The sequence below is a fragment of the Macaca thibetana genome, chromosome 7 (genome assembly GCF_024542745.1).
Source record: "Macaca thibetana thibetana isolate TM-01 chromosome 7, ASM2454274v1, whole genome shotgun sequence".
Classification (NCBI taxonomy): Eukaryota; Metazoa; Chordata; class Mammalia; order Primates; family Cercopithecidae; genus Macaca; species Macaca thibetana.
In genome coordinates this window covers 126,660,251-126,675,220 of record NC_065584.1, presented here as the reverse complement: position 1 = coordinate 126,675,220, position 14,970 = coordinate 126,660,251, and the positions used below count along the sequence as shown (strand labels likewise).

Here is a 14,970-nt window from a genome sequence, read left to right as displayed (position 1 = left end):
CTGCCTCAATTTTGATTCTTATATTATTAGCTTGGCTAAGCCCTCCTGTATAATACTGAATAGAGTCAATGACAATGGGCCCTCTTATCTTACTCTGACATTAAATGCTTCTCAAATATCATCAACTATGATATTTACCATGGAATTTGTTACCCATTAACAAGTTATAGATGTTCCCTTCTATTCCTAGTTTATCAAGAATTTTTATCATGAAAGGGAGTTTTAAAAGCAAGGTAGAATGAAAGTAGTAACAATAAAATGGGAAGTATAGAGTGAGGTCAAAGCTAAAGCATTCAGCCGGGTGCGGTGGTTCATGCCTGTAATCCCAGCACTTTGGGAGACTGAGGCAGGCAGATCATGAGGTCAGGAGATCGATACCATCCTGGCTAACACCGTGAAACCCCGTCTCTACTAAAAATACAAAAAAATTAGCCAGGTGTGGTGGCGGGTGCCTGTAGTCCCAGCTCCTCAGGAAGCTGAGGCAGGAGAATGATGTGAACCCAGGAGGCGGAGCTTGCAGTGAGCCAAGATCATGTCACTGCACTCCAGCCTGGGCAACAGAGCAAGACTCCATCTCAAAAAAATAATAATAATAAATAAATAAAAGCTAAAACATTCTAGGAATTACGTGTCTGGGAGCTGCTTTGCTGAATCTCTTGGAAGTTGTTAAGGAAAGGCATCTGAGATATACCAGATCAGACCTTCATCTTCTGAGCTTCCCACTTGTAGGCTGAAATTTTAAATTACCTGGAATAGGCCTCCCTTCTCTTAACTCCCAATTTGAAGGCTGCGATTTTAAATTAGATGAGAATTTACCTAATTCTATTTGATACATATCCTTATGAATGAACATTTGTTGACTGCCTACTAAATGACACAGGTATTGTTCTAAGCACTTTATTTGTAATGACTTACTTTTACAAAACACCCCTATTAGTAGTGTTCTATTATCCCCTTATTTACAGATGAGGAAACTGGGTATAGAGAGATTAAGTAACTAGTCTAGTGTCACAGGTAGTATTCAGCAGAGCCTGCACTCATAAATATGATACTGTCCTGCTTCTCCCTTGCTATTATAGGCAATTAAGAGCTTTCTGAAGGGGAAGAAGTTTTATTATTAAACTGATTTAATGAGTTACTATAATTGCAGTTTCAATAATTAGTTTTGTAAAATGCAACTGGTATAGCAGTTTTTGAAGTTTTCTAATTTTTTCCTTGTGTTAGGTTTGCCTTTTCACCATTGTCTGAGGAAGAGGAGGAAGATGAACAAAAGGAACCTATGCTGAAAGAAAGCTTTGGTAGTCATAAAATTCACGTCTCATTAGTACTTTAAATTTTTTTTTCTATAAGTACATTGTTTATCATTTTGTAACTATGTTGTTCCTATATTTGGTATGGGATGAAGTTAGGGTAAAGAAAATAAGGGTGTGACTCTTAAGATGAAGCCATGGTAAATTCAGTAAGTAATTGCACATTAAGTATCCATTTTACTTGCTAGAAGTGAGCTAAAAATTTTGCTTTGAACTTCCCAGCATACATGTAAAGATGGAGAAACATCTGTTGTATACTTCACAAGTATTAGAAAGCTTAAACTAACCTTGGGGCTTTTAATTTAAAAAAAGAAAAAAAAAAGTTCTGAATCCATTTTGCCATCATTGTCAGTCTGTTCACAAAGTTAACCAGTGTACGTTTATTTTCTTCTACAGAGGGAATGAAAATGAGAAGTACCAAACAAGAACCCAATGGAAATAGTAAAGTTAACAAAGCAGTAAGTATGACTTTTGCATTCATCTTTGTTCTTTGCCCCATCTTCCAACCCTCAGTAGAACTACTAGAAGAAAACAGGAGGCAAGTTCATGACATTGGTCTTGGCAATGATTTTTTTTCTATATGACCCCAAAAGCACAGGGAACAAAGCAAAAATAGAGAAGTGAGAGTACATCAAACTATAAAGCTTCTGCACAGCAAAGGAAACAGTTAACAAAGTGAAAAGGCAACCTACAGAATGGGAGAAAACATTTGCAAACATTGCATCTGTTAAGGGGTTAATATCCAATTTATATATGGAACTCAGTAGCAAGAAAACGAATAGCCCAGTTTAAAAATGGGCAGTGAACCTGAATATACATTTCTTAACATAAGACCTACAAATGGCCAACAAGTATATGAAAAAATTTTCGTCATTACTAATCCTGAGGGAAATGCAAATGAAAACTACGATGAGATAACACCTCACACCTGTTTGAATGGCATATATCAAAATGAAGAAATAACAAGTATTGGCAAGGACATGGAAAAAAGGGAACCCTTGCACACTGTTGATAGGAATGTGAGTTAGTATAGCCATTATGGAAAACAGTATGGAGGTTCCTCAAAATTAAAAATAGAACTACCTTATGATCCAGCATTCATATCACTGGGTATATACTGAAATGAAATGAAATCAGTATGTCAAAGAGATACTTGCACTGTCATGTTCATTGCAGCATTAATCACAGTAGCCAAGATACAGAATCAACCTGCATGTCCATCAATAGATGAATGGATAAGGAAAAGGTGGTGTATTTCAATATACAGTGGAATACTATTTAGACTCAGAAGGAAATCTTGTCATTCGCAACAGTGTGAAGAAGGCTGGAAGATATTACGTGAAATAAAATAAGCCAGGCACAGAAAGACAAATACCACATGATCTCACTTACGTCGAATCTAAAAAAGTTGAATTCCTAGAAGCACAGGGTTGAGTGGTGGTTACCGGGGCTGTGAGAGAACTGGGGAGATGTTGGTCAAAGGGATTTTAAAAAATGTTTTTAAAAATTAAAATATTTGACTTTTCTGTCAGCAGTCCCATTTGTGAATGTACTGCTACAGAATTAAGAAAGACAAGATTTAAGGCCTTTATATCCTTACTTGAGATGTATTATGTGGTGCATTTTAGTAACGAGTGGTATTTGTATGTTCCCAGCAGGAAGATGATTTGAAGTGGGTAGAAGAGAATGTTCCTTCTTCTGTGACAGATGTGTAAGTTTTTGAATGATTATCACAAGAATCCTGTTTCAAAGTTAGTACTATGTTGTTATTTTAAATGAGCAAGTTATGCTCATGAAAATACAAGATACTGAAAAATAATTAAAAGAATAGGAATAATCTGCAAACAAAATTAATTGGGTTTATTCATTTAGATGACATTTCTGCTTAGAAAGATTTAGCTATGTAGTAGATCTTAAAATGAATGGGATACTCCTTTTGAAATTTTTTAGTTCCTTTCCAGGGCTGTAATTTTAATGAAACATTGGTCCTGTCGCATTGCAAAATACGTTTTTTTTTCTGTACAATTTCTGTAACTGTTGCTTATTGTATTTGCTGTTTATTTTCCCTATAAGGGCCATTAATAAAATGCATATCTTAGATAATTATAAAAAAGCTTTAAATTGCATTATTCCAATGTCTTTTATGAACCATTTATGGCTTTATTTTACATTCTTCAATTCAGTATTTCTCTCTCTCTGCAGAGCACTTCCAGCCCTTCTGGATTCAGATGAGGTTGGTACTCAATTCACATGCATAAATTGTGTATATGGTGACTAAATAGAAAGTCATGAATCCTCTGTTCATGGAGATTCTCTTTATTTGACTCAGTAGTGGCCTGAAAACTGTAGTTTATATAGTTGAAAAGGATAAGAATAGAAATACTAATAGAGTTCAAACATTCAAGAATCTTTCCTTTCTTTGCATCTGTCTATGCATGTTTCACTTTTCAAAGTTACACCGTCAGACTTGAGAATGTTTTTGTTTAAATTGGATAGTAAGTACAGTACTCTCCACCATCTAGTTCTTTTGTCTGAAAGAAATGCAAATTTAACCCTAATCTAATATTGGCAAAAATAATAAGGAAAAATATTGAGAAAGGAATATAGTAGACCAAAACAAAATCTAAATTTTTACCTACTATTTCATAATATTTATGTCACTACCTTCTTCAGATAGTAAGGATTATAATTAGTACCTCTAATATTTATGTTTTTAATCTTTTACTTTGCCTCCATACAGTTAATCTAGAAGGCTTCACATGAAGTCTTATGTTAGGATTGTGGGCCAGGTATAGTGGCTCATGCCTGTAATCCCAGCACTTTGGGAGGCCGAGACAGGAGGATCACTTTAGGTCAGGAGCTTGACACCAGCCTGGGCAACATCGTGAAACCTCATCTCTACAAAACATACAAAAATTAGCCAGAGATGGTGGCATACACCTGTAGTCTCAGCTACTTGGGAGGTGAAGTGGGAGGATCACTTGAGTCCTAGAGGCAGAAGTTGCAGTGAGCTGAGATCATGCCACTCCAGCCTGGACAAAAGAGTGAGACCCCATCTCAAAGAAAAAAAAAAAAAAAAAAATTGTGGCCTGAGTTCATGGAAACTAGTTCTGGACATGTTCTGAATATTAGGTCATTATAGAATTTTTGTTTGTTTTTGTTTTTTTTTCAGGAAGCCTTTTGGAAGCATCTTGTCTGATTCTGATTCATTGTGTTGAATTGGCTGCTAAAAATGATTTGTTCATTTCTCACTGACATGATATTTGACACAGCATGTACAGTATCAAATTCCTTAGCTGTTCTATGCATTGAAATAATTGAGAACTCTACCATTCAGATTTGAACCTATCTGCCAAACACTTTGCTTTCTGCGGTATATTCTGCTGTTCCCACATCTCCCTCTTGAGGTCTTCCTCTGCTAATTATTTGCCTTTAGGGCTTCCCTTTGACTTCAGCTCTCCATGAGCTGCTATAAGCAGAGAAGGCTGATTAAGTGAAACCTGATTGTGCCCTTCATGGGAATGCAAGTTTGCTATAGTAATTTGGTGGCACTGAGTTCAGCCATCTCTTCATATTTTCCTCTGTGAAAACACTGTGCAAGAGTTTGCAAGTATACATAAGGCTTTCTTGTGGCAAGAAAACATAATGATATCTACCCTCTTAACAATTCCTTTAGTGTACATTACAGTATTGTTAGGTATGAGCACAATGTTGTACAGCAGATCTCTAGAACATTTTCAACTCGTTTAACTGAAATTTTATGCCTGTTGAATAGCAACTCTTCCTTTCTCCCTCCCTCAGCCCCTGGCATCTACCGTTCTTCTTTCTGCCTTTGAGTTCTATTTTAGATAACTCATAGAAGTGGAATCATGCAGTATTTGTCCTCCTGTGGCTTGCTTATTTCACTTAGCATAATGTCTTCAAGATTTATCTAAGTTGTAGCACGTGTCAGAATTTCCTTCCTTTTTAAGGGTGACAAGTGTTCCATTGTATATATGTAACATGTTATCGTCATCCATTTATCTGTCAGTGGACATTTGGGTTATTTCTATACCTTGGCTATTGTGAATAATGTTGCAGTGAACATGGGAGTGCACATTTCTCTTTGAGATCCTGCTTCATTTCTTTTAGGTATATATGCAGAAGTGGGATTACTGGATTATATGGTAGTTGTTTTTTTTAAATTTTTTGAGTAGCTTTCATACTGTTTTCCATAGTGATTGCACCATTTTACATTTCCACCAGCGAGGCACAGGGGTTCCAATTTCTTTCTTCGCCAATATTTGTTATTTTTTGGTTTTTGATAATGGCCATCCTAACAGGTGTGAGGTGACACCTTGTGGTTTTGGTTTGTATTTCTCTGATGATTAGTTATGATGAGCATTTTTTAATATACCTGTCAGCCATTTGGAAGCCCTCTTTTGAGAAATGTCTCTTCCAGTCCCTGTCCCAGTTTTTAATCAGGTTAGTTGATTTTTTTTTTGCTGTTGAATTGTAGGGGTTTCTTATATATTTTGGATATTAATCCTTATCAGAAACAGTCCTATGCCACATTTCAGTCAGCAACAGACCACATATATGACAGTGGTCCCATAAAATAATAGTGTATTTTTACTGTACCTTTTCAATGTTTGGATATCTTTAGGTACCCAAATACTTACCATTGTATTCCAGTTGCCTTTGGTATTCAGTACAGTAACATGCTGTATAGGTTTTTAGCCTAGAGCAATAGGTTTATACCATATAGCCAAGGTATGTAGTAGGCTATATAACATCTAGATTTGTGTAAGTATATTCTGTGAAGTTCACACAACTATGAAATTGCCTAATGACACAGTTCTTAGAATGTATCCCTGTCATAGGTTGCCTTTCGTTCTGTTGTGTACTTCCCTTGCTCTGCAGAAGCTTTTTAGTTTGATGTAGTGCCATTGGTCTGTTTTGCTCTTGTTGTTTTGTGCTTTTGGTGTCATAGCCAAGAAATCACTGCCAAGACCAATTTCAAGAAACTTAGGTTGTCTTCTAGGAGTTTTGTGGTTTACAGATCTTATGTCTAATTCTTTCATCTATTTTGACTTGGCTAAGTCTTTAATCTATTTTGAATTGATTTTTGTGTATCATGAAGATGAGTTACTTTCATTCTTTCTCATGTGAATATCTAGTTTTTCCAGCACCATTTGTTGAGGAAACTATCAGTTTCCCCACTGTGCAGTGTTGTCTGTCTTTTCGAAGATCAGTTGACCATATATGTGTAGTTTTATTTCTGGGCTTTCTATTTTGTTCCACTTGGTCATAGTGTATGATTCTTTTAATGTGCCGTTGAATTCTGTTTTCCAGTGTTTTGTTGAAGATTTTTGCGTCTGTGCTCATCAGGGATATTGGCCTGTCGTTTTCTCTTCTTGTCATGTCTTTGGCTTTGGCATTAGGGTAATGCTGGCCTCATAGAATAAGTTTGGAAGATCCTTCCAAATACATTTTTTCCTCTTGAATTTTTTTGAAAGAGTTTAAGAAGGATTAGTGTTACTTTGTCTTTAAATACTTGGTAGGACTCAACTAAAGAAGCCATCTGGTCCTGGGCTGCTTTTTTGTTGGGGTGTTTTTGATTACTGATGGAATCTTCTTTCTTGTTGTAGGTCTTACCAGGTTGTGTTTTTTCTTCCCCCCCACCCCCCCGATTTTCTATTCTTTGATGATTCAGTCTTGGTAGGTTGTATACTTCTAGGAACTATATATTTTGTTCTAGGTTATCCAATTTGTTGGCATACTTTTTAAAATGTTTTGTATATTTTTGTTGAAATTCTTACTTTGTTCATGCATTGTTCTCCTGAGTTTGTTGAAATCTTCATGATAGTTATTTTGCATTCTCTTTCAAATAATTCCTATACTTCTGTTTCATCTGGGTTGGTTTCCAGAGATTTATCTTCCTTTGTTTGGGCCATGTTTCTCTGATTCTCCATTTTCCTTAATTCCTTGTGTTGGTTTCAGTGCATTAGAAAAAAACAGTTACCTTTCCAGTGTTCATGGACTGGCATTGTACAGGAGAACACCCTCACCAATCATCCTGCATGGAGATTCTGAGGACCTCTCTAACCCACTCTGTATTATATCTTTTCTGGACTTCTGCATATATATTCCCAATCAGAGGGATTTGCTGGGTTTTTCCCTCCCCAGGAATTTATAATCTCTTGCTCCCTTTTGTGTTCATCTGCTGTATCATGGGTCTCCTGGAGCCAGTGGCATAGCCCAGCTCTTTTTTATTTATACTGACCCCAGGCACCTAAAGTATACTGGTCCCATCTGTGCTTCAAACCATTCCCTACAGAAAGTATCCTCAGGTAACCTCTTACAAAGTTGGAACATTTTCACAGTCCAACTCTCCTCCCTAGGGAAAAGCTGGGATTTGGGGATGTTGGGGATTCTACCTGCTTACTCTGCACTGAGCTGGGGGAGGGGCTGTGGTGAGCTCATACTTGCTAGTCCAAACTTCCACTTTTGATTTCAGCAACTTCCAACCTGGGCCCTTTGTTGTTAGCTCTCGGATTCAGGCAAGACAGAAAACAGTCTCTTGTGCAGGTTCCAGAAAAGTCAGAATGTTGGGTGTACATTCCAGTCATTTCCTTCCCTCTCCAAAAAGAAGCTGGGAGCTGAGGGTTTCCACCCTATCATGTGGTACTGTACTGGGTCCATGGGAAGGGAAGAATTATGGCAAGAGGGTGCCTCAGACTTTTCTGCTGACTTTGATACAGCTGGTTTCATGCTTTCCGATAGTGCAGAAGACCCTCAGCTGGTTTCTGGATTTCTCACAGAGGGAATTTTTCCATGTGTTACTGAATCAGTGTGTCTGTGGGGGGAAGGAGGGTCCAGGACTTCCTATTCTGTCATCTTGCTGACATCACTTTCTCCAAGGCCTTTTTTTCACTTAAAACTGAAAAAGAACTTAAATGAATTACAGGAGAAACAATATACATGATGGACCAGGAATCAAAATGGCATAAGGCTCTTCAACAACATCTTTGGAAGCCAGAACAAAGCCTTTGAATTATTTTCAACCTAGAATTCTGTACTCAACTAAACTATCCTTATGAGGGTAAAATAAAGATGTTTCCAGCCACACAAGAAGTAAAATAATTGATGTCCTATATGCAGTTTCTGAGGAAAGCAGTAGAAAATGTTCTCCACAAAAATGAGGAAGCTAAGAAAAAGACTTGGGATCTAGGAAATAAAGGGTCCAACACAGACAAGAAAAATTCTCAGTATGATGTAAGAAATTCTCAGGTTGGCAGCTGGGCAGCAGGCTTGGATGGATTAGAGAACAGAGAGCATTGGAAAGGATATTTTTAAGAAAAAGGGAAAACATCTATAGATTATCTGATGTGATTGATTATATTCAAAAAGGATTTGTAGTTCTGTCAGTTTGTGATACAACAGCGAGAGGTACTTAGCAAATGAAGCAGAAGAAAAATGAAAATTAACTCTAAGGTATAAAATTGCCTAAGAAGGGAAATTTAATGGTAGTGCATTAATTATTTTAATTGAAATGGGATACTATAAATACTATATTAAATTAAATGTAATTTTATTTTTTACATGATTTATTAAAATTGTAGTAAAAAACACATAAGAAATCTACCCTCCTAACCATTCTAAAGTGCAAAGTGTTAACTATGTGCACATCTTTGCCCTCATCCTTCACTGGGTCTTCAAGTTAAATTCCTGAATTAGAGGAAGTACACATTTTTATTAAAGCCTAATCTTATGTAAATACTTGTTTAGTCATCTTAACTGACTCTATACATTTCCTTCTGAGTGCTGATTTGCTGTCCAGAAGCCTAGAGCTTTTGATTTAGTTGTTCTTGGGTGAGGTCTGGACATCTGTAGGTTCAAAATCTTCATAAATGTTGAGGAACCATTTCTCTAAACATTTAATTAACATAAACAAGTACTCGTGGAAGATGTTTGCTTGGATAGTCTATATAGAAGATATTTGGAATATAGATCAGTTTAACCTAATATACTTAAACCTTTTTTGTCCCTAGGAACGAATGATCACACACTTTGAAAGGTCCAAAATGGAGTAAGGAATGGGAAGATTTGCAGTTAAAGATGGCTCCTATCAGGGAAGAGATCAGCATCTGTGTCAGTCTTCTGTACGGCTCCATGGGATTAAAGGAAGCAATGACATCCTGATCTGTTCCTTGATCTTTGGGCATTGGAGTTGGCAAGAGGTGTCAGAACAAAGAGAACATCTTACTGAAAACAAGTTCATAAGATGAGAAAAATCTGCAAGCTTCATATTTACAACACTGATGCCCCCTTTCCTCCCAGACTCTGACTGGATGTTCATGCAACTTAAATGTGTTGTTCCTGAACTTTCTGTAATGTTTCATTTTTTTAATCTGACAAACTAAAAAGTTTAACGTCTTCTAAAGGACTGTCATCAACACCATAATATGTAATCTCCAGGAGCAACTGCCTGTAATTTTTATTTATTTAGGGAGTTACATAGGTGATGGGGGAAATTGTTAACTACCTTTAATTTTCCTGGGAAGTCAAGGTTACATCTCGCAGAGGTTGTTTTGAGAAAAAAGGGCCCTTCTGAGTTAAGGAGCCATAATTCTGTGAGTGATCAAAAGAAAGAAAAAAACTGTTACAATATGATTCAGATCATTTAAAAAAGCAAAATCAAGTGCAATTTTGTTTACAAATGGTGTATATTAAAGATTTTTCTATTTCAGATGTACTTTAAAGAGAAATATTAGCTTAACTCTTTTGACATCTGCTATTGTGACACATCCCATTGCTGGCAATGTGGTGCACACTCCAAAACTTTTAACTACTGTTTTGTAAGCCTCCAAGGGTGGCATTGCAGGGTCCTAGGCAATGTTTTGCTTGCCTTTATGCAGAGAGGTGCTCCAAGTGCTGTGATTGAGCACCATGCTAGAGGAACTGTAATGCTTCAGAAGTGGTAGCTTATACAAAGGAAACAGGTCCTGCTGGCTTAATTTAAACAGTTATTGCATGAAGTAATGTGGAGGCCCTGGACTGCTGCTCATTCTTTAGGATGGACTGTTCTGGTATCTGGTATTGGTTTAGAGCCTGTTTATAAGGGACATCACAAGGTGATGGGATTCATTTGAAGCACTCTATTTCTGTTTTAATGGTTTTATCCAATTTTGCCTTCCCAAGATTTTTGTTCTACATAAAAAGTTCATGCCACTTTTTAATATAAAAAAAATTTAACAAAATTAATGTATTTTTCTCATTTTTTTCAAACTTTTTCTGAAGACCGTTTCTCTCAAACTTATGAAACATTTCCTTCCATGGCTTTTATTCTAGATTATCTTGTTTTCTGTTAAAACCAATGACCACATGACCACAATCTTCACTAACTCATACTGCAGTGAAAGTGTTAACCCTTAGGTAGTTTCTCTACAACTCTTTGCTATGGTGATTTTAAAAAAAGTTTCCTGGGAAGTATCTCTGAGGAACTGCAGTCTGAAGAACTGACTATATTCTCATGCTAATTCATTAGCCAAAGGCTGGTGGTATTGTTGCATGCTGCTATTGCATATTAAAACTTAGCAGATGAATAATAGTTGTAATGCAGCAAGATAGTTGGTCAAATTATTTTTTTAGGCTGGTTTGATGTTGACTTGAGACTAGGAAAAAAAAAACCAAAAATCCCTTGTGTTAAGCAGGAGTATATAGTACAAATTCTATAGCTTGGGCCTTGATAATTCTGCTTACAGCTCTCTGTATTACTGGGAGTGGATATAGTGTGTCATTTCTTAGGACAGGTTCAGAAGAAATTTAGAGCTTTACACTAATCTGTAAAACAATATAAACCTTAGGGTTTTGGGCCTGAACGAAAAGGTACTAGACCTTCCAGCACAACAGCTGGTAATTCTAAATTTTTAAGAAGGTGATCAGCTTCTATGGTGAAAATCAACTGTAACACAGGATTTGTTTAGCAATTTTTGTGTTTATGACTACTTGAAAGTGTACTTTCACTTGATTATCAGAACAGCATTTGTTAAGATGGGACAAGTATTCCTAGTTTACATATGAAGAAATTGATACTGTGTAAAAATAAAATGACCAGGGCCAGTTTTTTTGGCTTCATATCATAGACTTAGTCTTTTTCTTTTACATTTTTGCTTTAAACCCAAATGCTTAATTTTTTGACCTATCTGATGTTTTCCTAGGGGGAAATTACCAGATATAGATCATTCTTGCAGCTCAAACTAAGTTTTGTTGTTTTTTAAGTCTTCCAGGGGAATACTAAGGTAACCTCAGACAGTACAGGTCCCGGGTCCTGTAGGAGGAAGAGCCATGACACCTTCCTAAAAGGAATATTAGGATGTAAGACACAACTTGGGAAAGTTGAATTGGTAGGAATATGATCATCAAATTAAAAGGAGGCTTATTTCACTCACTTTCAAGAGTTAGTGAATCATCTGTTGCCTAAACTCTTGCTACTCAAAATGTGATCCAGGGACGAGCAACATCTGGGAGATTTTTGATGCTCAATTGAGGGTCTTACTCTGGTCCTACTGAATCAAAAGAGGCATTTTAACACTGTCTCTAGGTGATTTGTATGCACATTAAATTTGAAAAGCATTGGCCTCAAATGGTTCTCAGGGTGATTTTGCCTTCCAGAGGATATACAGCAAAGAGACATTTTTCTACCTCTGTAGGGAAGATACTGGCATCTGGTGGGTGGAGGTTAAGGATACTGTTAAACACCTTACATTGCACAGAACATGCCCCCTCCCCAACAAGAAATTATCCTGTCCTAAAGGTGGATAGTGCTACCACTGAACAACCCTAGCCTAAGATGGTGGTTCTCAAGCTTTTAAATGCATGGACTCACCTTGGGGTTTATTAAAACATAGATTACTGTTCCTTCCAGAGTTTCAGATTCAGTAGAACTGGAATGGGCCTGAAACTTTGCATTTCTAACAAGTTCACAGGTGCTGCTGCTACTGCTGTTGTTGCTGGTCTAGAACAACCATGAAAGCATAAAGGTAAGGTGCTTGTACTAATTGGGATATAATGGTAATACTAAAGCTACCATTTATTGAGAGCTTAGTGTGTGTCAGGTGTTGCTAAGCGCTCACGATACTGGATCACAGGTATTTACACAAATCATTTTGCAGATTAGGAAAGTATGGCATCGAAATATTAAATTTTCTAAATCACAGCGAATTTCCTAATTGGTAGATCTCCGTCTGAGGTCTGACGCCAAAGGCCGAGTTTTTAACCATTACACCCATTGCCTAAAACAGTTCTAAGATTAACAGTTTGTTCCTTCTATGGTAAGCCCATGGCTACTCGGGACAGAGTGGCTCTGGGTAAAGAGTGACAATGGCAACTCAGCAACAAGTCAATTCCTTGAGAGTGCACCGGGAGGAAGGGGCGGGACTTCGGCTGCGGAAGGGGCGGGCCTAACCAGCAGGAAGTCCGGGGTTGACGATGGCTGTGTTGTTGAAGGGCCTGTAGCTGGGGGGCATCCTGGCCGGATCCCGGTCTACTCTTAGCCCAGCCTCGTTCCGGACCCCAACCCGGCCCGGAACACTGTGGGCGAGACGGCGGTGGCGACTCTCCCCTTGCCGCCATGCACGACGCTTTCGAGCCAGTGCCGATCCTAGAAAAGCTGCCTCTTCAAATCGACTGTCTCGCTGCCTGGGGTGAGCCGAGGGGCCGCGGGGCCGAGGCGGAGTCAGCACGGGAGCGGCCCGGATCTTTTCTGAGGCCGGGGAAGTGGACAGGCGTTCATCCGTGTGGGCTTCGGTTGGATGCTACCCGAGAGGGGCTTGGGATGAGAGAAAGCAGAGAGATGACCACCGGCTGTAGACATCGATGTCTATGGGGCTGCTTGGGTGATCCCAGTGATCCAGTCATTTAGGGGAGTTCCCCTTGCTCTTGCTCCCTGTGCAGAGTGAGAGGATGAGCTTTCCTTTTTAATTGTGCTCAGCTTTAGCCCGTTTTGATTCCCAATAAGTCTTCATTTTAGAGGGCCAAAGCAGTAAGAAGTTCTCAGCCTGCCAGGGGCTTGAAGTTGTCCAGATGTTTGTGTTGTTTTCTAGATGAAAGTCAACCCTGGTTTTGGGGGCATAGAACAAGTTAACACCATATGCTATTTTTTCCCTATAGTGATCACTCGTTCACTTCTCATTCCTGTAGGGAACTCATGTAGTTAGCTAACCTTTGAGTCTAGCCAAGTGGTTGATTACCTTATATCCAAAGTGTCCAAGTTACCTAACTCTGTAGGCGGAAGAGTTTCCAGACTGTCATGAAACCTAATCCATAAAAACTAGCATAGTCCTTTTGGGATTGACTAGTGCAGAAGGCAGGGACAGACATCTCTTGTGTGCTCTGAAATACAAATGAAGGTTTCAGGGATAACGGTCAACATTGTGCCCTTATCTATGAGTGACTGGTTTGATACCAGCCCCCAAAGACCAAGGAGATCATTTCTAACTTTCCTCCTAATGTTTAGGTCCTAGAAATCAAGGACCATAAAAAGATGATTCAGATCCCTTAATCAGATCTTATACTGGGCTACATAGGTAACCATGATGGGCCTCATGGAATCTTGGTGTGTCTGATATTATGTGCATCAGCTGTTCACAGTGTCACCGAGTCATCCTTGCAGAGTTCTTCATGACTTCTTCTGTAGGGTCCTTTCACGAAGAATTTTCATGTTAATGTGCACCCTTCCTCCTTTAGCAGCTCTGGGTCTCTTTAAAATCACACCTCCACAGTAAGCAGTTCTAGTCCTTTGGGTTAAGAGGAGAATCCTATTTCCTCCAGACATCTCAAGAAAACCAATTTCTGTCATTAAATGCTCTCATTAAACATTTAAATAGAGGAGGAGAAAGTTTTTAAATGAAAGACGTGACGCTGCATGAAGGGATTAATTCCCCCATTGCTTCATCAGATATACGTATTAGGTGCCTACATGGGCCATTCTCTTTGCTAGGGACAGTAATACAATGATGAATAAGAAACGGTGTCTGTGCTCCTAGGACACACATTGGGGGGACAAAGACATGTGAACAGATTATGATACTAGAGACATATGCTGCCTATTATTGCAACATGGATGAGGGGGTACCCAACTCAGCTAAGGACATGTTTCTGAAAGGGATTAAGGATTAATGCAGCTGTTGCCACACTTGACTTAGCCCGTCAGAATCCTTGTCCTGTTGGACCATTAGCACATAATACTCCTAGACTCTCAGTAACTCCACTTTGTCACAGTAAAAATTCCTTGCACCTGTGGTTTTCAGGAACACAGTTTTGAAACGATAGGTAGCTTTTGGCCTTCCTTGATCACCCACCAAACAGGAGAAATGCTCTTTGCTTCCTAAGGCGCTTTGGTACACATTAGGTTACAAGAGGCCATTAACTGCCTCCTGCTTCAAAAGTGCTTTATTTCCAGATTTGAGCAGCAGTAATTATTGCTGTTTCTAGTCATTACCCCTTTTTAACTACATTGTGCCTTTGGATGCAAAGTTTGTCCAGGAATTTCCAGAGGCAGGTCACACAGGGCCAAATAATATTTAAGGTGTAAATGTCTTAGAGACAACATACTCTGTCTCCTCGGAAATAGAAATCAGGGGGGCTGGGCGTGGTGGCGCATGCCTGTAATCCCAGC

The 14,970-nt window shown here is 38.5% G+C and overlaps 2 protein-coding genes across 5 annotated transcripts in view; both read left to right on the top strand.

Moving 5' to 3' along the window:
• The window catches only part of TMEM87A (transmembrane protein 87A), a 63,100-nt gene extending 52,548 nt beyond the window's left edge, over nt 1–10,552 (top strand). For 2 of the 3 annotated variants that reach the window (XM_050799499.1, XM_050799498.1), the window contains exons 16-20: nt 1,225–1,298; nt 1,707–1,768; nt 2,966–3,021; nt 3,513–3,543; nt 9,344–10,552. In XM_050799499.1, the coding sequence (XP_050655456.1) occupies nt 1,225–1,298; nt 1,707–1,768; nt 2,966–3,021; nt 3,513–3,543; nt 9,344–9,385 (265 nt within the window). In that variant the 3' untranslated portion in view covers nt 9,386–10,552. The remainder of the gene's footprint in view (nt 1–1,224; nt 1,299–1,706; nt 1,769–2,965; nt 3,022–3,512; nt 3,544–9,343) is intronic. The other variant, XM_050799500.1, reaches the window with a different exon arrangement.
• Nucleotides 10,553–12,755: 2,203 nt separating this feature from the next.
• Nucleotides 12,756–14,970, top strand: part of VPS39 (VPS39 subunit of HOPS complex) — a 47,352-nt gene continuing 45,137 nt past the window's right edge. For both annotated transcript variants that reach the window (XM_050799420.1, XM_050799419.1), the window contains exon 1: nt 12,756–12,997. In XM_050799420.1, coding sequence (XP_050655377.1) covers nt 12,925–12,997 — 73 coding nt within the window. In that variant the 5' untranslated portion in view covers nt 12,756–12,924. The remainder of the gene's footprint in view (nt 12,998–14,970) is intronic.